General features: G+C 38.9%; 1 protein-coding gene across 11 annotated transcripts in view; it reads left to right on the plus strand.

Moving 5' to 3' along the window:
- The window catches only part of PDLIM5 (PDZ and LIM domain 5), a 191,346-nt gene that overhangs the window by 93,672 nt on the left and 74,372 nt on the right, over positions 1–23,302 (plus strand). For 2 of the 11 annotated variants that reach the window (XM_019488079.2, XM_019488080.2), the window contains exons 4-8: positions 7,235–7,277; positions 9,149–9,594; positions 15,524–15,541; positions 15,842–16,014; positions 17,008–17,044. In XM_019488079.2, coding sequence (XP_019343624.1) covers positions 7,235–7,277; positions 9,149–9,594; positions 15,524–15,541; positions 15,842–16,014; positions 17,008–17,044 — 717 coding nt within the window. Of the gene's footprint in view, positions 1–7,234; positions 7,278–9,148; positions 9,595–12,960; positions 12,978–15,523; positions 15,542–15,841; positions 16,015–17,007; positions 17,045–19,164; positions 20,140–23,302 lie in introns of those variants that run through there. The other 9 variants (XM_019488082.2, XM_059722332.1, XM_059722334.1 and 6 more) reach the window with 9 other exon arrangements.

Genomic DNA, 23,302 nt, shown 5'->3' on the forward strand with positions numbered 1-23,302 from the left:
TATATAACATGATACCTCAATTCAATGTAAGAGTTGTTAGTAATGAACAGATTCATCTGTGGATCCTGCCCCCATCCGGCCCCCATACATATTTTTTCAGATGTTTATCTCCCTGGGAAGAGGGCATCATGGCTGCTTGCAGACATTAAAAAAACAAAAAAAATACATGTTTTACCAGAAGAAGCAATGCATTACTTTGACCCGGCTCTGCAGCGTCCGTATAGATTGGGTGCTTCAGTGGAGTTTTTTGTTGTTTTTAGCTAAAGCTCATTCAACCAGCTATTAGGTAAAAGCTCCAAAACAGCCCCACTAAACTGAACTATACAGACACTGGACAAGCCTGGGTCCAACTAATGCGCTGCCTCTTCTGGGCATGTGCCGGACTCAGCAGAGGGACATGCAGAATTTAAAGCAAAGCGCCATTTTATTGGTTTGTTTTTTTCAATGTCTGCAATGAGCCTATGTGTCTATACTGTCTGTGCCCCAGGCCTTTTCTCCCCTAATCCTGTCTATGTCTCACCCTATTTGAGTTTCTGAAAAAATATTATTGCCTCTACTGTAGTAACATGCTCTCATCTTCAAGTAAGGCAGTGATTAAACAGTAAGGAGGAGGACCTGACCATTTCTCACACTTTGGGCTTTTCAGGGACTTGGGAAAAATGGACTATGTTAATGTTTTGGCGCTCATTTCCACATAGACCTTAGACTGGGTTTGCAAAAAGCTCTTACATATAAAATCTCCAGAGAATTCTGGTAAAGTTGGATGTACCAAATGTCAACATCTTCCTAAAAGTATTTGTTTATTTATTCAATTTATATGTGTTTTTTTTCTGAATCAAGCAATTCTGCTATGTGCTCTGGTATGGAAATATGCTATAAACCACTAAAGCTATCCATGGGTAAAACCGCTGGCCATTTAAAACATGTAAACAGCAGTACCCATTTGCAAAATCCTATTAATTTCAATATTAAGGGTAGGAATTTTTTGTGGGAATAGTCTAATGTTCACACATCACCAAGTTGTTCTTCGCCACCTTGCATTGACTAGCAGCCCTAAAAATGGCGGGGCTTAATTGCTTTCAGGGCTGCTTATAATAAAAGCATGGCACTGGCAGAGATAATGATGGACTGGAATGATTAAACTGTTCACTCAGCCTGTTGGGCAATTTCTGGATTGCCAGAAGGGAGCTGGCCATATATGGCTTAGGTAGTATAACTGGATGGGGATGGTAGCTTGTTTGTTTTGCATGTATGAACCACTTTTTTTTTTTCATCCTAGGACTACAGTTTTTGTCTATCTAGTCATAGAGACTACAGGATTATATTAAGGATGCAGATAGGCATTCATTTCTAGGGATAAGAATGCCCTGAAATTTCTCTGAAATTCTTACAACTAGAAAAATTATCCTGGGAGTTGGAGTGTGCATGCATTCCAGTCCCCTAGTTGGGAAGCTATACAGGGCAGCTCTCCAGCCATGGGACAGCAGAGGGCTGCTCCCTGAGCTACTTCACCCTTAGGGAAGAAGCCGATTAATTGACAGCTCATCCTCTCCCCTGCCTGGGAAGAGGGCAGGCAGTCAATAGACAGCCCCTGGTTTTTAAATCGCCACATGTGCAACGCAGATGGGCTGAATGCAGTGTGATTTAAAGCCAAAGGTGCAAGGGAAATGGCTTCTTGAGAGTCTCCTTGGACCCTGTCCCCTGCCCTGCCAGCTTTTAAATATCCCAGCTGGCAGTCCACACAACATTTAAAAGCCCATGGGACTGGGAACCTGGGTAGAGAGAGACTCCTCAGCCCTAAATTCCAGCCGGACTGGGTATGAAATCACTCGACAGGGAAAATTCCTGCACATTCCCCCTCACCAATCAGCTGATTGACAGGACAGGAAGGCCATTCTCCCATAGTGGGAACTTGTTTAGGGAAAGTTCCCACTGTAGGAGAATGCCCCCCTCCTGTTCAGCTGGTTGGTGGGAGGTGGGGAAGGTTTTCCTTGTGGGGTTCCCACAGAACTCCCTGACAACTTACTCCCTAGGTGGGCTATCAGGGAGCCACTGCTCTCCATCCCTTTCTTTTGGAGGGAGGATGGGAAAGCAGAGGTCTATAGGATATTGGGTGGCCTCTATACCTGAGAGAAACAGATGGCTGTTCAAATTAGATGGGAAGGAGAGCAGTTTTCCCTGTAGGAATCAATCTAACTTTCTTGCAGAAGAGCTGGTTCTCTTACTTAAGAAATTCTTTGAATTGCAGTATGTTCTCGCTCTGAGCCAGGAGAAAAGCTTTTCTCCCAACACAAATGTAGTGCCTGTACATGGCCAAAATGAAGATGCCTGAAAGAAGAATGCAGGGTGAGAGTATTCATTAGCACCAGACTTTCCCCCTCTCAAGTATGAATATACTGTTGATAAAATAAATATTGGACATGTATCTGGTTAACAGGTGTTGCTTCATTGTAATTCTGGAAGCATAAGGTATGTTTACTTAGTCTGTAAATTCTTGATTTAGGCTTGTAATTTTTTGTATAGTGTTTTTCTGAACTTTTTAGTTGCAGTTTTAATTTCCTAAACAGCAAATGGAAATAGATCTGTCAGTGTCTGTTGTATCCAAACGTATGTATAAATGTTAAAACTGGCTTGCATGTGTTTATAGTAATGTAGACTGAAGTCTAATTGTGATTTGTTTCATGAAACAGTAGCATACTAAAAGAGTTAAGGAAGGTAAACCTGATTTTTTAGATTAAATACCAAGACTAAGGATTAATTAAATAATATCTATCAAGGGAAATCTGAGGGAAGACCTTTTGTCAGTCTAGTAACAGTAGTTTTACAGTACAGAAATTTTTTATGCGTAACTTGATTTATCATAAATTTGAAATCTGCCATGGTAGATGTAAATACTTACTAAGGTGTGTTTTTTGAGATTTATTTTTGATGCGCATAAATTAGACAATTGCTTGGTATACTTTTCCAAGTATGTAAAAGACATTTTCTGTCAGTTGAAGAACAGGAAGTTCCATAAACAAAACTCTTGGGGGGGGGGGGAATTAAATGTGTTGCTATTCTAACAATAAAACTATTATTTAGCATAGGTTTGATGATCCTTTGTTAGATTCCACTAAAGAGTCAATATTTTGTGTGTTGCTGCTGTGGGTCTGGTGCATCTTTCAGTTAGTTGGCAACTTGGAACTATGGGCGTGAGCAGATGAAACGGGGCCCTAAATTGAAGTGGTGGGTTTTAAAAAACACCGTTTCAATTTAAGGCTGATTAAATCCCTGTGTCATGCACACATCTCATGGACTTACGTGCCTCTCCAGTGGGGAGGGGAGGAGATAGGAGGGCAAGCTGCCTGCAGGTGGAACAGTCCCTGGGCTGCAGGGAGGGGGATGGCTGGTGCTTCCCTCCTTGGCAGCAGTACCCCCTCTCCCCCCCCCCCCCCCAGGCGGCACCCACCCACAGGCATCGGGATCGGGCAGTCCCGGAGGGCACCGCAGCTGTGGAGGGAAGCACCAGGCCCACTGCGCAACTCAGGCAGGCAGGCAGGCTCTAGGCTGGGGGGAAAAAAGATCAGGCTCACTGCTTTTCATGGTCGGAGCCTGCTTTTCTGGGCAGCTGCCAGGCTGCCTGCAGGGCTTCCTACAGAGCCATGGAGCTGCATGGAGCCCGGTGCTTCACTCTGCAGCTGTAGGGGCAGTTTGCTGCACCCCAAGTCATTTAAGGTGCATTACGCCACCAAATTTCCTACAGCGGCTGGAAGTAATGTGTGATATGCTGCCAAGGCATGCAAACACCAACACCATTAAAGCAGTGCAAAAGCATTTAGCCCGCTTTAAAGTGTCGTATGCACATACCTCTCATTTTGTCTACACATGGCCCATGACTCTTAACTTGGGGGAGGGGAGGGAGCAGAGGAGAAAGTAACAGCGAGAAAATGTCTGTGAGTATGCATACAAAAACAGGGAGGGTTCCTCTAACCAGGACCATTGATTCTTTCAGTCAGTCCACTTATCCCATTGCTAAATTGGCATCCTCAAATCAATGTTAAGTTTTGACATACCAGGGTAGGAGGCAGATCGCCAGTGCCTACAAAGACACTTGGGATACTGAGGGCAGAGGTTTTCTTTTAAAACTGTATTAATATCCGTCCTAGTCCTAAAGAGACTTTGTCCTATCTGTGTTTGAGGAAGCATTCTATAGAGGTCTGGATGCATTTTGCATTTCAGCCTGAACTGTGAATTTCTTTTTGTACTGTTTTGCATAACCACTATAATGTTTTTTCACGTGTCTTGGTGGCTTAGGTTTCTGGGTGAGCATTTTTTATGCAATCTTGCATAAATTGTATATTATAGTTTGAAGTCAACAAAGCCAAGAAAAACTTTAAAAAATGTCTGGGCGCACACATTTATTTCCAAGTCTCAAGTATATTTGGGGGGAAAATAAGATAATAGCATGCAATCTGACTCCAAAAGTGAAAAGAACATTATGAACATTCTAGTTTGTTTTTTGTTGGGTTTTTTTTCAGAAGCTAAATCAACTTCATTTCTTTTTAGGAACAGTATTTTAAAACATTTAATTTAAACCACAAAGTAGGTTTGCAAATTTTAAAGAAATGCTAGTTTGTGAATATTGGCAAAATACAAATAAATAAATGCTTTTTAGTCTCAAATCTTGTAGTTTTACTGTTAAAGAAACTTTGGCTATCATGCCAAACATCAAATTCTAATCACCTGACAATATCACAACAGCACTGTTTAGAAAACGATGACACAAACATAACTATTTTCTGCATCTCCACACACCTCACTCTCTTCTCTTCCCAAATATTCTTTTTAGTCTATCCACCCACATTACAGAGATTTTAGGAAACTTAACAGCTTGGTGATTTGGTTGTCTCCTTCCTTGTTAAGTAAGTAGTACTTCCAGGTCCAGTAATAGCAAATAGCAAAATGTAAATTTCTTGATGAATCTTTTATAGGCAATAGTATGAGTTAAAAATGAAAACTTCTAACTGTTGAGCCAACAGACTTCGAACAATGCCATTTTTATAAATATATTTAACTTTGGAATGGCATGTTTTCTGATAACTATAGTCATAAAAGGAATCTTTTTTTGTTGCTTTTTTCCCTTGTTGCTTTTACTCCTGTAAATTGACAACTCTGTAATTAGAAGTGATTAATGATGTACCCCTGTGCTTCATGGGTCTTGAGGTCAGTAGTCTCATAGGCTAGAAATTCTGTGGGAAACTGGAGAACAGATCTGTTCCTTACAAGGAACAAAAAACCTCTCTCTTTTCAGGATTATTGTTGATGTGTGCATAATATGTCAATCATGATGAACAAAATATCCAAGACAAAGTGTAAATGATCTTTATGCTCGTTGCATATTTGTTTAGCCATCATATTATATGCATTATATACACATTCACTTTTGTGAATTAGTAATTAACATCTACACTTGTTGCATTAGACTTTCCTTGCACACAGTAGTTTTATTAGTAGAATCTGGTCTGTTCTGAAACTAAGTGGCCTTTATTGGAAGGGTAAACATTTTGGACGTATTAAAGTTAAGAATGTTTGAATAGCATTAGAAACCAATTCTCACTTTCATGCTTTTGTGCGAGTGATCATAGTACTAATCTGGGCAGCCTAACACACCTACTTATATAAATTGTAACCTCATTTAGCTGGTAACCAATTAAATGAAAGGATTCAGTATTTTGCAGTATTTGCACCTCACTTATTAACCTATTAAAACATGCAAGCCAAAGTACTTCTGGAAAATCGGACCTGTATAGTTTAAAATAGCATATAATTGCTTCTTCCTGACTTAATTCCTGGGATACTAGATTTCAGAGCAAGTACCTAATGTAGCCAGTGACTCCTGAAAAATGTGGCACATAGCTGTCCTTTCCCCGGTACTTCAAGAAGAGGCTAAAACTGATCAGCAGCAATGTCTGTGAACTCAGACAGTTTTTTTTATAAACAAAACTGTTCTGTATGTAAATGCAAACGTGTGTGTGTGTGTGTAGAGATATCTATATAGATATAAACTTTACATTTTAAATGCATGCAATTTAGTTAAGGCCATTGTACCCATGATATATTGCTAGCATAGCCATGGTGTTGAAAAGTTTGCGAGACTTTTGTCTACTTCATTGCTACCATTATGACTTCCTTTTCCTATCCTCCCCAAACTTTTCCCCATCGCCCAAAGATACTGCTGTTGCTTGTTATTATCTACCAAGGATTTGCAAATTATGTTAAACTTGCCTTTGAGGACCTGAGACCCTATGAAATGCCCATACAACATGACTAGGGAACTGCATAGTTAATGGGGTTGCCCCCCAATTTCATAGGCAGAATATGGGCCCAGTCAGTCATTTTGTGAGTGGAGTGCAGCACACCCCCCACCCCTCTGATTGACTAAGGGGGCCTGGTGACCCTGCTCCTTGCTGCTGATTGGTGGAGAGGGACTGGGCCACATAACAGGCAGCCTTTACAGCCAACCAGTGGCGAAGGGTGGGGGCAGCAGCCATTTTGCTGGCAGCCCTTTGAAGGAGCAGTCCCCCCATTCCTTTCCCTTTTTCCTGCCCCAGTGAACTAATGCAGTGTTCCATAAGTTTTTGTTTTGGTTTTTTCCCATGGATTTCATGGATTCAGCAGATTTCATGGAATCCATGAAATCATGAATTTGGTAGGTCCCTAAAGATGAGACTATATATAAAAGCACCTTTAGTCATTTCATTTGGCTGAATTCCTTCAAAAGCAGAGCTGCTGTTTTAGCACAGAAGAGAAAGTCTGTGCACAGGGTAGTGTTCTGTTAAAACACTGTCTGTCTGTTAGCACTAAGTTAAATGAAATTTCTTTTTTCTTCATAAGTAGTTAACAATAAGCAAACTGTTGAGCTAATGGCTCATTGCCATTAAAAAATTATAGTTAATCTAAAACTTGAACTGTACTTAAAATGACTTAAACTTTACATCACTTACTGGATATATAATCAAGTTTGCACACCTAACTGTGCTAACATTGAGTGGCACCCTTGCAAGGATCTCATAGCAGCCTGGGGCACCATATCACCCTGATTGAGACTCACTGCTCTAAGCATAATGTAAATAAAACAATTCATATGTGTGAGTGGGGGAAACTTAAAAAGAAAAATATCTTGTGAGTAATGAAGTTGCCAACAAATGAAGTACATATATTTTTTAATTCGTGTTTTTTTTTATTTCTGTTGTAGAGTGGCTTCTACAACAAAACCTGAACCTGTTCCTGTGCAAAAGGTATGTTCCTCATTGTAACTGAAATAAGTACTATATACCACTAACTTCCATCAACCCCTAATCTTGATATGACTCATTCAGATAGTACCCTTAGTACCTGCTATAGGGTTTTCCTAGATGTACAAAGAACAAAAAATCACATTGCTCTTGTTAGGGTGATATTGGTGTATTTACAGAAAACATGACATATTTTTTAAAAGGTGTAAATAAATACATTGACTTTTAGCTTTTGGTCACCATGCTTTCTATTACCTGACCATCTTTTCTTAGCTTAGTGACAGGCTCTAAGGTAGCCTCCATCCATCCCCAAAGAAAGAAAGTACTGTAGTTTTTTCCCAAGCAGAGACCATGACCTTTCTTTGTATGTGAAAGAAGTTGTAGAGAAAGCATTTCCCTTCAGCATTTATCTAGTTTTGGGCAGTGTTTTGAGCATTGCTATATCCCCAAGTATGTCATGGTAGGGTAGAGTAGAGTATATAGGCAAATATTACATGTATTAGGCTCCCTTTTTAAAACGCAAGTATTTGGTTAAAATATTTTTGGGGAGGGTGGACATGAAGATTGGTTTCCTCAGTAGATATAAATAAGAAAATGATCAGCTTGGTGTTATGTGGAAATATATATGGAAAGAAGAAACATTTTCCCACTCCCACTGGTCATGGGATGGCAGGGGAAAGGTAAAAAGACACCCCCCGCCTCCCCACACACACTCAACAAAATGTTGAAATACACATAGGTCTAAAGTTCTGGTCCTTGTGGTGGCTAAACTATGTAACCAGGTTGTTGGTTTTCTTGTGCTCCGAGGTCCTAGTTGAAATTCTTCCAGATCACAGCCTTTCTCTCTCCCCCTTTTCCCCCCAGATTGTAAATTCCTGGGTTCTGTATCTGGTGTTGGCTCATCTTTTCACCAGATCTTTACTACTGTAATGCATAGGGATTTCAGCTGCTTCCCCAAACAAGATGGATGTGATTAATAGTCAAGTATACCTTTCTTCTTGTCTAGCATTTGGATTACATCAGTGAAATATTACTTGCTAATGCTTCCAGTGATACACTTAGGGTATGGACAAATGCACTTATCTGAATAAAAAGGGAAGGGGGGAGCTACCTCTCAGGAGCATGGATTGGCTGTTATGTAAGAATACATAACACATCCCGTAAGAATACAGATTAGCTAAATTGTTCCACCCTTGATCTTCTCTGAAGCAAGCTTCAAGTTGGAATGATTTTTTTTACACTGGCATCCCTATAGAATTGTACAGGCACGACACTTGCATCATCATCGCTTTAATTGGTAGTTTTTGATCATGATAGAGTTGTTATATCTGTCTCTACCTTCAGTCTTTTATGCTAGAGGCCTTTGGAAGTCAAGGTCCTTGATTAATTTTCCCAGTTAGCATCCAAGTGGCAGATTGCAACATTAAGAAAATTGTATTATTTGGGTGCATGTGTCCAAATATATTTTTGATTGTTTTTGGCAAGTGGAATTTGAATTTAAAAATTAAAGAAGAAAACCTGGGGAATACAGTAACCAAATATTATTGGAATGAGTCATCTGCTGGGTTTCGCATCTGAGTGGGTCTGTTCCTTAACTATTAAGTGATTTGAGGCAAGTGAATCTTGAATTAGAAAAGAGAAATCAGTGACTTGAGTTTGAGTTGCTTGCATGTGGGTTGTATCTTTGCTTCCCTTGAATGCATGTCCGATCCTTTTTAAAGCAATAATGGCAGTGAAGTTGGAAACTGGTGTTACAGCTGCAATCTTTTATTTCAAGCCAGTGGGATTACCTTCTCTGCTTCCAATGAAAATGTCTATTCAGGATTTTGCATGTGGTTGGTGTTTTTGTGTGTTTCTTTTTTTTTTTTGCATAGGGAGAACTTAAAGAAGTAGTTAAACCTGTGCCCATTGCATCTGCTGTTGCACCCAAAGTAACTTCCACAGTGAATGTTGCCTACAATAAGACACCGAGGCCATTCAGAGCTATCACATCCTCAAAAGTCACATCCATTCCATCACCGTTGTCTGCCTTCACCCCAGCCCATGTGACTGTTCCATCATCACATGCTTCCCCTCCTCCACTCGCCACTGTCACCCCTCCCCCATTTGCTGCATCTGGACTGCATGCTAATGCAAAATCTAGTACTGATCAGCGTTCACCTGCACTGAGCGCTGTTAAAACTGCAGTTAATATCCCACGGCAGCCCACCACATACAATACAGCCCTGAATGTGCTTTCCACCGGGAATGTCCAGGATGTGACAGAAGGGCAAAGAAGAGGATTCAAAGAGAACCAGGGTGACAGTAAACAGCAAAATGGGTAGGTGGCTTCAGGGCACTGTTTGCTGTAAGGGACTTCTTTTCCAGGATGGTTTGTGAGCTTTGTTTAAAGGGATAAAACGCATCGTGAATAAGTTATGTGGTTTTCAGGTGTCGGCTCTCTAAAAAAGATAAGTGATATCTATTAGAGGACAGTTTTAAGTATATAGGGACCAGCTTATTAGATGAGTTTGTCCCACTTCTTCTTTTTGCCATGTAATCTCTACTATCTAATTCCACTTTAAAAAATATCAGTTGTAATCATTCATTTGATGCGTTTTGAACTTTACAACAAACTCAATATTTTTTTTTTCAAGTCTTAACATGGTTAAGAAAGCAGCAGGCACCCACAAATGGGAAGTTATTTGTCAAGAAGCATCATACAGAATTTTGAAAGCCAGGAATAAGAAACAGAATAACCTTTATCTTGAATATCCTTATGTTGAGTATGATGTACATAATCGTGGGGAAGACAGAACATTAAATTTTGGGCAGGGAATTTGGAAGTCCTGATATATGTATAGGAAGTGTATCAAATTTGAATTGATTCTAATTTTTCAGTAATATAAATGAAAATCTTAGTGAAATTCAGGTACATTGAAATGTCTAAAGTCAGCACAAAAGTGCAGAAATATCTTAAAATATCTTAGCAGTCCAGGTATGTCAAAGAGAAAATTCTAGATATGTTATCATTTGAAATGCTAATAGCTCATCTTGAGATAAAAAAGGGCTTGAGTTTTAGCACTGTAAATTTAAAGATTCGCTGAGCATTAAATCCTGTAGAAGCATGTTTTAAAGTATAATTGTTTGCTTTTATTGTCCATCTTGTGGCTTTCTTTTAACTGTAGATTTCTGAAGCCCAAAAACTACATTTTCATTAACAGGGATTTAAAAAGTGAGCTATTATCAATATTCTTCCACTTCTGTTTAAAGGTCAACTGAAAAACCAGAAAAATTTAGCCCTGCTACATATGTCTCTTCTGATATATGTTGGTTTTGATGCTGAGCATGAGTCGAAACCTGCAAAGAGATAAACGTCTTTATCTGAACTAAAAAATATAAAATAAACTTGTGGTTTCAGTTAGACCACTTAACATTAAAAAAAACCAAAAACCAACTTTGTCTGAAACATTCCTGTTATAGATTGGAACAAATCTCTTCCTCATGTTCATTCATATAATGCAGTACTTATGCATTTTATATCACTGTTGTCATGGTAACTTTTAAGACTCTCTCAAACAGATGATGGCAAGATTCCACACTGCTGCAAAAGAGAGAAAGCAGGAGGTCCTGAAGACAGGAGGTCCTGAAGACTTGCTCAGTACTGGGAGACTTAAATATGCTTTGGCAAATCATGCATATCCTTCCAGGAAAGCTGCTTTTGCAAATGGGGACCTGGCTTTTAGCTACAGTAATTAGCACTGGGTATTGGGGGTGGGGGGTAGAAAGCCAGTACTAGAACTGGGTCTCCTGCTGGGACTGCTCAAGGCAGAAAACTGGCACTTCAGGAAGAAAGGAAAAATGGCTGGTTAAACACTATATATGCATAATAAGATGTTTAGTGAAAGAATAATACTGTATGAAGAGAATGCTGGATGATGGATTAAGAAATTCCTGTCTTCCTGCCAGTCTTAAAAGATAGTTCTGGTCTGAGAATTTGGAAAAGGTTTGGGGTTGTTCAATTACACTTTATAACTTGGGTGACAAAATAGCATGCTTGGCCTACAACTTGATTGAGCACCCCTGTAAAATCTTTTGTCTTAGATTTAAAATAAAAAATGATGAAGCCACATAGATGCACATCTGTCTACATAAAACAGATTGCAGTCTGCACAGTCATAGTGGTAATTAATAAACGAAGTGTTTCCTGATTTAGCACAAGATTGGCGGATTATTTTTGAAAGAACTGGACAGTCTGAAAAAAAGTTCCCTTCTTATGTGCATATTAAGCTATTTTGTTTTCTGAGGAAAAAAAAGGTGAGGTACCTCCTAGTTTAAGACAGTATTGTTGAGCAAATAGAAGTCTCTAGATTTTGCAGTACTCAAAATATTTTGGTTTCAAATGTTGATCAAACCCTTATTAGTATAACAGGAATTTGCTTACCCATGGAGGAGATGCAGAGCTGATTAAATGCTAGGACAAGTTACACTGCCCTTTTTATAAATATATTTAGACTAGTGTAATTCAATCTGTTTACAGAAGACCTTCCTAAGCAGTAGTACATCACACTCTTACGTCTAGTGTACTTTGGGAATATCTGTGAATAAGCAATACTTTTTAGCTTTTATAGCTGAAGAACAGAATACTTTTACAGACCATTCTGCTCAACCTGTAAGTTGTATTTCATTCCACTCAAGTCAATGGAGCAGCCTCAGAATTTTATGCAGGTATGAACAAGCTGAATCTAGTTTAGTGCTCTTTAAACTAGGGTAAAATTGTTCCAGAGTTTAAAAATATGTTTTCTTGTCTTTAATTAAAAGACAGCTATCTGAACATTCTACAGAAGATGAAAATCTTAATTAATATAACTATATATGCATATCTTTAATAAAATATATAAGATTAAGAGTAGGAGGGGAGCTGTCTGAGGGGAAATAAGTCGTGAGAGTGAGTCTTAGCACCCTGGCAGTTGGGACCTGTGATGAATTGACAGCTAGAAAGGAAAGGTCCTGACTGCTGCTATCATTTTGAGCATGTGTAAATCACTGCCACTATTACAAAATTTATTTCAAAACGTGTCAGCTCTAGTTCACTGAACAAAGCTAACAACACATCTCTATTAAGCTCTGGATGGTTTCTGAATGATGCTCACACTAATTGATTTATCATGTAGCTGTTTGGAGCTCTCATGTAATAAAGTGTCATGCCACATATAATGAACTTCTCATGCTGAGAATGTTAAAGTGGCCTAGTTAATCCAAAATATGACATTTCATCATGCTGAAACCTTATTAGACGTGAAGACTGCGGTCCTACAAAAACCTTCTTTCTCCAAGAGATGAAAGATTTGCTGTTCCTCTAGGGTGGGGAAGAGGTTTAGTTTCCATTCCTTAGGAGATGGCTTAAGGAAAGAGCTAATTTAATTCACCTGGCTGAGTTTAATTGTGCTTTTACCAAAACCTTCTTGCCAAATTACTTCTGCATGGGAACATGCTTGCTGCTTAAAACAGGTAAGACTGCTACAGATTCTCACTTGTTCCCAAAAGATAGGGCTGAAACTTTCATTTATAGGTTCCTGATGAACTCAACTCAGCACTAAAAGAAATCTGGCCTTTTGCCAGAACTGGATTTGAAAGACTAGATCATAGGAAATACTGAGAATGGAAATCATAGCAATAATGCATTAAAACTTCTTTTCCTTTGCAGGTAACAACAGTGACAAAGTTAGTATCAACAGCACTGGTGCTGAATTATGGTGGTTCGTGTTGTTGGAATAACCAGCATGTACGACTGTTTTGCAAAATCTGTATTTTGTAAAACAGCTTCAGCTTTATAAATAACCACATTTTAATATAATAAGTTGTTTTTGTTTCTGCCTTGGACATGGTGTGATTTGGCTTTTCACAGTATTAAGTACTGAGCATTTATGTATTTATTTACAAAATACTTGTGTGTGTACTGATAAGTTATTGTTATCCCTATATATTTAATGCCAACTTAATGTTTAGGGAGGGTAAATGATGTGATTTTGGAACCAACGGGCATCCTGTTGCTAAATCAGCATAACTTAAAAATATATTTCAGTTCTTAAATATTAGATGCAATAAATCTTAATAGTTTTTTTTTCATTCCCCATCTTTGCAACCAGTACTCCCCTCTGTTCTTTCTGTCTACCTCACCTCATTTCCTGCACTTCGTCTCCAACTAAATGTAAATGTTATTCTGTGTTAATTGTTTGAAGAAATTACTATCTCAGTATACGGGTTTTCTTTTTTCTCCCTTGACTCTGGCACCATCTTGCTGCCTCCCTGAGTAATTACCACTAAGAGCCTCAGACTTTAAAAACATAATCTGGTACAAAGTGAAGAGAAACTACCCAGTAAAATACTTGGTTTGTGATGTAGCTTTTAATTAATGTTAGTAACTATTTACTTGCTTGCACTCATTACTATAATTCATTGCATTAGCATGTATTTTAATATGTTGCTGCATATTAATTCCTGTAGCTAAATTTACACATTGATACAGTCTTCTTTTTCCAGTTTAATAATTTCTATTAACTCTCTCTCTTGTTGCTTCACCTCATTTTGTCTGTGTATCTTACCTGTATTCCATCCTCCTGGAAACGCCATTCTTTTTTGTTTTCTTTCCTGTGCCCCTCCCTCCTTCAGTAATCTTGAGGATGTGTAAGTACTTCACTAATAATATTTGTCACTTTCTTTGAATACTACCTTTATATATAGTTTTGTATTATGTCTTTCCCATACCTTTTTTTGCTACTATAACTTAACTTCATTGAGCTTTGTTTAATAGCCTGTAACTTGTTGGCAGGTTAGTAACAACTGTTCTTACACGCTATCTTGCTGCTTTATTTCTATGAAACAAATTAGGAGTTATATTTGGTGAGAAAAAATAAATGTGTTTACATAGGAATACTGGGCAGGGGGGAAATCTCTATCTAAAGAGTGAGTTTAGCAGAATACCTCTTCTAGATAAAGAGTTGGCTGGGTACTATGTACAAAGAGTGGGCTGAAATAACAGGGTTTGGCCCTAAGGCAGGGTGCCACTTATGGCCCTGCTTCCCTTGCTGTTGTATGCCACTGAATGTCACCCTGGGCAATTGCTCACTACCCAGTGAGCAATCTCACAATCCCTTCCCGCCTTTCCAGCCACTACTCCAGTCGTTCGTGCCACAAGACAGTGGTGGTGAGAAAAACGGCAGGTGCAGTAGAGTGGTGCAGATTCCAGAGGCCTCTATTCTGGCCCTCTAGTCACCATGTGCAACCAGTTTCTCCACCCCCTACCCCCACACTGCTGATAATCACCAGTGGCTGGATCTAGCCCATGGACTATACATTGCCCACCCTTCTAGATAACATGTAAAACAAAAATAAATGAACACAGACAGACTCCCAAAAGCAGATGCTTTGAGAGCATGAGTGCAGAGGTTAGGGATAAGGTGTATAGTACTTACTCTCTTCTTTCCTTTTCCAAACTAGGAAATATTGCTGTGTTTGTCCCAGTACCTAAGCCTACCTTCAAAATGCAAATTTCCTTGGGAGACCGATAGCATGGAGATTAGTGACTGTATGTGAAATATTCTAGACAAGATTTTCGAAGTCACAAATAGTCACTATATTCTGTTATCTTTCAGTGCAAGTCAGGCTTCTTGTAATAGCCCTTTTTAAAGATCTCCACCTACAGTTTTTAGGATATCCAGTTCCTTTCCAGTTCTGATTGATCTTGACTTCATAAGTGGTAGCTGTTGGGTGACATACGTAAAATGAATTTGTAGCCTTAGTCTACTTTCTAAGGAACAGTTGTCCACATCTCAGGACCTGCCACTACAATGGATATGATTGCCAATAGATTCTGTTGGGAACCTAGATTTTAATTTACGCTTTCATCCTTACGACTGAAGCACAAGAGGTTCCAGAGCAGAACAGAGTTATGCTGATAGATAGCATTGGAAAATTTGCATTACTTCGGAAAGACTTAATTCTCTAGACTGTCACTCAAATGTTCTTTTACCCACACTAAATATGCCATTTTTAGTAGTTTTTACTAAGTATATGGAAAATAATCATGGTCATTCTAGAAATAGATATTTTTTATGGCAAGATATGAATATCATAGGTGGGTTTCTGTGTACCTTTTCACATTTTTTAAGAACTGCTTATCTTTTGCTTATATTTTCTAACTTTTTTCTTTTTCTTCTCTTTCTTTCCTGTTTCCAATTTCTTCTGTTTTCTTATTCTGTCAATACAAGGAAAAACCCACCTAAACGGTAAATATTTTAATATATATAACCTGATAATGTTGACTATTTGCTGTTTTAACTATTTCAAGATTGTTACAGTGTATTACTTCATGGCATTACTTTGCAAGCGAGGCAAGTTTATGTGAATATGTGATATGTGAATGCATATTACTGTGTATGTTTAAGTTCACTTCTGAATATCTGAATTCAATCAGAAGCTGCTTTTGTAATTTGGTTCAACTTCAAATGTAATAGCGATAATCAATTTTGTCATGATTTACAGATGAAATCTCATGTCTTTGCTTTCACTATTCTTTGTTGAAACAGTCCACCAAGAAAACACATTGTGGATACCTACACGGAGTTTTATCACATGCCCACTCACAGAGATGCCAGCAAGAAACGACTGATTGAAGATACTGAGGACTGGCACCCTAGAACAGGGACTACTCAATCTCGTTCTTTTCGTATCCTGGCCCAAATCACTGGCACTGATCATAGTGAGCATCTTTTCGGAGCTGTAGAATTAAATGTGGATAAGTTAATTATATTGAATGTCTATATTCTGTGACAGCAGATACTAGAAGAATAAAATGTTATTCCCCAAGTAAAATGTAAATCCAGTAGTCAGTTTCTACTGTGTTTTGTGCATGTTTTGCATGAAGGAAAAGATGACTATATATGCATATATATTTTATGTAAACCTCAGGAATGGATGGGGAGACTCAGGGCCAATGTAATACCGGAAACAACTTTTTAATTTATTTTGAACTAGCAAGATTCTAAGTAGACATGTTAACTTGCATTTTCCATCCCCTATCTGAATGCCAGAAAAAATGTTTTCTTCCTTCACAGTCTCTACACAGAAAGGGACACTTCTATTTAAAGATTTCCTTATTCTGAGCCCCAGGGGATGGGACAAAAATGGGTTTTGATATCTGATACCTTAGGCTCCACCAGGACTAGGTGTGAGAATTTCCGAGGGTTGAAAATTTGAGGTTTCCTGTTTTCCAGCAGTTAAAAGAACTTACTTTTGTATTGGCATAACAAGAGATATGCACAATCATATCCTGATTTTAAGATCCACTGTGGAAACTAGTGATCTAGGTAATTATAAAATAGCAACTGTTTTTGTTCCCTTTTTTCTTTTTCTTCATTTTTTTTTTCCTTCTGAATTAATACCTTTTCATTTTTTGGATGGATTTTTTTTAATTAAGGCAGCCTAGGCCAGAATTTTAAAAGTTTTCAAGTGCCTTTAAGTGTCCAGAGTGTTTTTAAAAAGTGCTGAGGGACTAAACTCCTGCTGAAATCAAATGGAAGTTCCATACTTCTGAAAATCTTGTTAGGTACTTCATTTTTTTTTACATCAGTTTGTAGGTGTTTTCAGAGTGGCAATTTTTAAAATCTAAAATAGTTTTTCTTTGATATTTAAAATATCTATTTGATGTATTTCAAAGGAATAAGGTCTTAGAAATTTTAAAATTTCATTGCAGTGAAAGAACCAGAACCTGACTCTACAAAGAAGACAAAGTAAGTTATGTTTTCTTTACTGATATCTAGATTTGGAGTGACTTTAATTTTTTGCATGGCTTTTATTTTAATTGGCAATACGTTATAGTTTGTGCCTGTTAAGCTCTAGAAGTTTTTAAGTTTTGTTTCTGTTTCATATGGATTATGTATTAATCAGCACGTAAAAATCAAGAGCTTTGTCTGCTGAGTTTACCTTTGAAGAACTTTGTTTTGTAGAGTCTACTACATACAGGTTTGTGCAGGAGTTTAAGCTTTTTTGGTCATGCATTCTGTCACTACTGATATTTTTTCCTTCACATATAACCTGGCATTTCTGTCTTGTAATAGAGGATCAGCTTTCTGGAACTTGGTTGAATATTTGTTCTGGAAAAAATGTTACTAATCAAAGTAGTGACTAAGTGTCCAACTTAATACCTGCTGAAGTCAATGGGAGTCTTTCTACTGACTTAACCTGGCATTGGATCAAACCTTAAGACTAGGGACAAAAGTTGCATAAACCAGTTTACATGATCAGAAACTAGTTTAAACCCATAACAGAACAGAAGTTCAGTGCACATAAACCGCTTTCAAAATCACCAAAACTGGTTTAAGATAAATCTGGTGGGATATAGTTTCAGACTTTAGCTGATTTTAGGTCAAACCAGTTTATGGAACTTCTGTCCCAGCTCCCTTCCTGGTTCAAGTTAACTCTGTCCCCCAGCATCCCAGGATGCTTTGCAGTCCTGGGCTATCCTGCCTGCTCCAGTGGAGCAGGGACTGCTTTGCCACTCTGCTTCTTAGCCTGCTTCCTGCCTGTGTCCATCAGCCCATAAGGATGCAGGGCAGAGGAACAGACCCCCAGACTACCCTAGCTAGGGTCTGCACAGCACATGGGGGAAGAGAGAGCCCCTGTGGTAAGGGCTTTTCAGACCCTGGCAGCCTTCTCTCTTTCCCCCTTCCCAGCTGCTGTTTGCTTCAGCCACTGCCACAGGAGGGAGAGAGGAGGAGTCCTTTGGGCCAGGTGCCTGCCCATGCAGCCCAGCATGGGGGCATCTGGGAGCCCCCACCTTGAGGGGCTTCCTCCCACCCCAGCCTAGGGAGCTGAGGGAATCTTCCCTTCCTGAACGACAGAGCTGCTTGCTTTGACTCCTGTGAGTCTGGCAGCGTCAGAGACCAGAGGGAAATGTTCCTGTTCCTCCAGAGCTTGTTTTGCCTTAGCTGCTGTGAGTCTAAGGCAAAACTAATGCAGGGGAACAAAGGAATGTCCCTCTGCTCCCTGGGCTATCCCTGAGACTCACTGCAGCTAAGACAAGGGCTTGGGAGAGGAAGATTTCCCCCCAGCTCCCTGGGGCTGCCCGGGGTGGGGGGACCCTGGGCTGGGGTGGGGGGGAAGGCCTCCAAGGTGGGGGCTCCACAGTGCCCCCCCGTGCTGAGCTACTCGGGCAGACACCCGGCCTGGAGGACTGCTTCTCCCTCCCTCCTGTGGCAGCCACTGAAGAAATCAGCACCTGGGGAAGGGGAAGGGGGGAATTCCTCTCAGCTCCCCAGGGCTGCCTGGGCTGGGGGAATCCCCCTGATGGGCAGGCTCTCCCGAGGTGGGCTAGCATCTGGACAGGGGGCTCCTTAACCCCCAGTGGGGGGACAGCAGGGGCTGGAGACACTTGGCTGGGCTGGCAATGGCCAGCAGGCTGAGAGATGTGCTCTAGCACTCCCTGCCACCTGGCCTGTGTCAGTGCAGGGTCCCCCTGCCCCTCACCCCCCTCCCAAATTAAAACTAAATGTCAGTTCAGTTGGTCATCACTTCAACCTATGCAGCTTGGAGGAAGCTGCCTAGATTGAATCGATTCAGCCTCAGGCTTTTTGACTGTCTGTACTGATAGTAAATATCTGCATCTTTGTCTATCCATATCTTTGTCTGTCCATATCTTCCTGTCTGGCTGGCTGTCTACCTGTCATGTGTTTGTGTGCATGTATGTATATGTATAAACACACATTATAGGGGTGTGTGTGCGTATAAATATATATATATGAAGCAGGGCTGTGAGTAGTACTTGGAGACTGCATGTTTCAGTTTCTGTGCAATAAATTGAATAATAAGCTTCCTTCCTTTCTTACCTTTCTTCTGTTACTTCTTTCCACAGGGAAAAGATTCCCATCCACATCTTTACCCCCAAATATACAAAATTACGTGACTGGCACCATGATGTCTCAGCACGTGTCCTTAATGTCCAGTGATTTTACCCAAGTTGAAAAAAAATAAAATGCAAACCTTTTCTTTCTTTCTTTTTTCAACTGCTTTGCAAAAAAAAAAAGTATTTTATTAGCCTTATTACAAAAGGAACTCTAGCTTTTTCTATACTTTTCTAACAATTTCCTACTGATGTGTAAAGAATAAGATGAACATGCTTTTGTGCTAATCAGTAGTTCACAGAAATACTTATTTAACACAGAGCAACTTGGGTTACTGAATCTTCCTAAGTGGGTAGAGAAGAGCTATCAGGGTTCTTTTTCCATGACAGACTAATTTATATTGCTGAGTTTGAGTTGTTGTAGACTGATAGAATATAGAGGAAGATGAGCACGAGAATAGCATACAAAATAGCATATTTCTTTATTTTGTGGGATGGGGAAGAGACTGTAAACAGTTATTTCAATAGATTTGTATTTTCTGAGAGAGTTTTTCTTCAAATTAAGTACAGTTCAGCAGGCATACTTTAGAGTGGGTTGTAAATGTTTTTAAAAATAGAGGGAAAATACAAACCACTACTCCACCCAAAGGAATTTTGCCAGTATTGCAGATCTTGTTGCAAGTATGATTCTGCTTAAATACATATTATGTCAGCACCAAGGAAAGACTATAGAAAAAGAATGAGCTTAATGATCCTGTTTATATGTGAGACCTGCAGCATATGATCTCAACTGAGATAAGGTAGTCAAAGGCAGTGATATTTATTATAGGGTGAAACTGTTAGGGTTTTGTGTTTATAGAAGCTTCAATGCCCAAAGATATGATGGTGCATATTGTCCTGTAATATAATGTATTATAGTAGACACATTCATTAATTTATGCTTTTTGAAGTTTGAAGAGTATTTTAATAAAACTTGCTTTTAACTTAGTTTGGTCTGGTTTTTATTTGAGGCTTTTTTACTTTAGCTTCTCATACAGACTACTGTATATGTATTTCAGTCTCATGAAGCAAAGGAGAAAACAATTGTCATCCTAGTGCATAATAGGAACAACTTGAACACCCGCATACAATATATGCAATAGAGTTTTTCCTGAGTCCCCTCTAATAATTCAACATGTGTTTTTTTGTATTTTTTTTTGCTTTGTTTGGTTTTATGCAAGCTTTACAGCAAGCTATGGAATTGCTAATCTTTTTTTTTTTTTTTTTTTTGATGACACAACCTGAAGTATGCTACACACAAGCTCAGAACATTTCATTTAGCAAAATGCACTGTGTCTGTTTCTATTATGTATTAGACTTTATAAAGGGATACATATAGAGCAAATTTAGACTTAATTTGTAAGGTTTTCTTAAGAAATCTTGCATTTCACTTGAACTTGTGTAGCACTTGGGGATTTTCTTTAGCAGAACTTGATCATTCCTTTGGGGGAAAACTAGTGAAGAACACTTTGTTTGAGGAGCGGATTGTTTGCTTGTTTTTAATATCTTAAAAACTAAAGATACCTATAAACATTTGCATTTCCTCCTCAGGGGCTTTAAATTCCAAAAATAAAAGTTCTGTAGTACTATAGCTCACTGTCTTTGTCATCCTATCTTTAGGGAAAGTCAAACAGAAAATGGGGACCTCAGGTAACAGCCAAGTTGTCTAATACTAACAGCCACTTTGTGTGTAAACTGAAGAGTACACAATATAAAGTACAATTAAAACAGCATAAGAATGCTCATGAAATACAGTAGCTAAAAATGTACGGTTGCAGTTTGGTACCTTTTACATTAAAGTACAAAACGATAATTAGGGGGAAATATTTGCTAACAATTTCACCTCAGACACAGTCTTTAATTTGACTTGCTCTTTTCAGCTTGTTTCCGTAAATTTAGAATTTATTTTCTGTATCAAATAACTCAAATGCTTGTGCCACATTTACTAAAACTAAGTACGTTATTCAGTGCACATATAGCATATTGTAACTTGCTTTTCAAGTGGGAACTCTGTGTTGAATATTACAAAGTACATTAAATTTGCTTTGCAAGGTTTAAATAATTTTTACATATGGAGGAAAGGAATATTTTTTTACTTTTTTGACACAATACATTATGATTGCTACTTGTATTCACTATAGTCCATTCTTTATCATTAAAATTATTGTTTAATCTTAAAATATGTATGCGTTTCTGGAAGTATTACTGGATAATGATTTTTTTTCCCTTTTGTTATTTATCTCAGCAAGAAAGATGAACCATGTTGCAATACTTGGCATTTCAAAAAATGAATTGTTTCAGTGAGGAATAGAATTGAAATCCTGTTCAAAAATATAAAACATTTGCTGTTAGTGAAAATAAATATACAACAACTAGGAGATTTAAAATTGAAGGCATGTCTAAATTCAACTAGAGCTTTCTAAAGCACAGGAATATTTGAGGCTTTGCTTGTCTCCTGGGAGTATTTTGTGGTCTGTCACAATATGTGAGTGACAGATTATTAAAACAATAAATATTCTAGTAAAAATAAATTCAGGACTAAAGTAGTATAAGAGTGATGTTGTTGCTGTGATCATCCAAAAATTATATAAGAGGCAAGGATTTCTTAAGGTGGTATCTTTTATTAGACCAACTGTATAGTTGCTATACAGTTAGACTAAGGGGATTCCTAGAAAACAAACTGGATATTAGAACCATGTGTTATGGCCCTCTGGTGGTGGTTACTATATTAGTTATTTTAATAAAAATAATTGTATTTTTTCTTTCTTTTTTTTTAACTACTTTACCTTTGTTCCCTAAATGTTCTAGCATATAACTTTCAGACTTGCCACATTAGATGTAATCATAGGTGGCAGTAGGACAAATATTTAAGGGCCTACTAGGGAAAGGATTAGATGTATTCAGAGAAGGAAGAAGAAATCTCAGCTGTTATGGGTGTTCTGCCAATAAATGTCCAAGCTGTTCAAACTGTCTCAGAAACAAACTCAGTATTTTGAGTTTCAACCAACAGCATCTAAAGCTCTTTCTGGAAAGTTTAGTATGGATAAATGTGTATTTCTTTTTCAACATTTTAAACGAAATGGCCATAGTGAAAACCATAAGCAAAGCAGAGTGAATACACAATACCTACATAGAAATCAATTGTTATTTCCAGGCATATTTTAGAGTTCATTGTTGTCCATGAACTGCTGCTCCCAACACTTGTACTGTATTTATTCAAATCTAAGACAAGTTTTTTTTTTCCCCCCATTTAACATATCCCTCATTTTGGATTCAAGTACAAGGTGGTGAGTGCACTGGCTCCAGCTCTGGCTCCAGCTCCAGCCCCAACCCAGGGTTGAGGTTAGAGCTGAAGCTACTGCCTAACCTCCCCCCCTGCTCATCCTGCCTCTTCCCCGTGCCTGCCCTGCAGCTGTCACCCCCTCTCCTTGCTTCTGACCCTTGCCCCCAGCAGGGCTTCAGCCTCACTCCAGCAGGGCTCTAGCTCCACTCCATCCTAGGTCATGGAGCACGTGTTTGCTCTGGCCCCAGCCCAGCCCAGGCTGAGCTGGGGCTGAAGTAAATATGTGCTCTGTGCCTCAGGCTGGGTTAGGACCAGAAGCCTTACAGAGCAACAGTAAGGGTAGCAGGGGGAAGGGCAGAGAGGTAGCAGCGCAGATCTGGGATAGGGGACAGGTGTCAGGGGTTGCAGGCGTGGGGAGAGCTGTTGGTAGGGAGATTAGAGGGCATGGGGCAGAGATCAGGCAGCTTGACTCCCCCATTGCCTGCCCCTCTGTCACTTCTTTCCCCACTACAATAGTGGGGACTAGTTTAAAATTACCCTCTAATAGATTCTATACATGGAAAATCATAACAAATTATATGTTTTCCATGTATGTAATTTAATTATTAGGGCCATCTTGAATTCAGGGTCATCTTGAATTCAGGTAAATATGGTACATGTGTGTGCCTTATTTGTACTTTATCCTGCGTGTGTGCATGCATACACAAATGTGTGTGTGTGTATATGTATGTATATATGTATATATATGATTATAGATCTTTTAAATCATACACAGGCTCAAATCATTTTGAGTTGTTTGCTTTTCAACTTGTAGTTAGTCTTGAGTGG

Source organism: Alligator mississippiensis, chromosome 2 (assembly GCF_030867095.1).
Source record: "Alligator mississippiensis isolate rAllMis1 chromosome 2, rAllMis1, whole genome shotgun sequence".
NCBI classification, from domain to species: domain Eukaryota; kingdom Metazoa; phylum Chordata; order Crocodylia; family Alligatoridae; genus Alligator; species Alligator mississippiensis.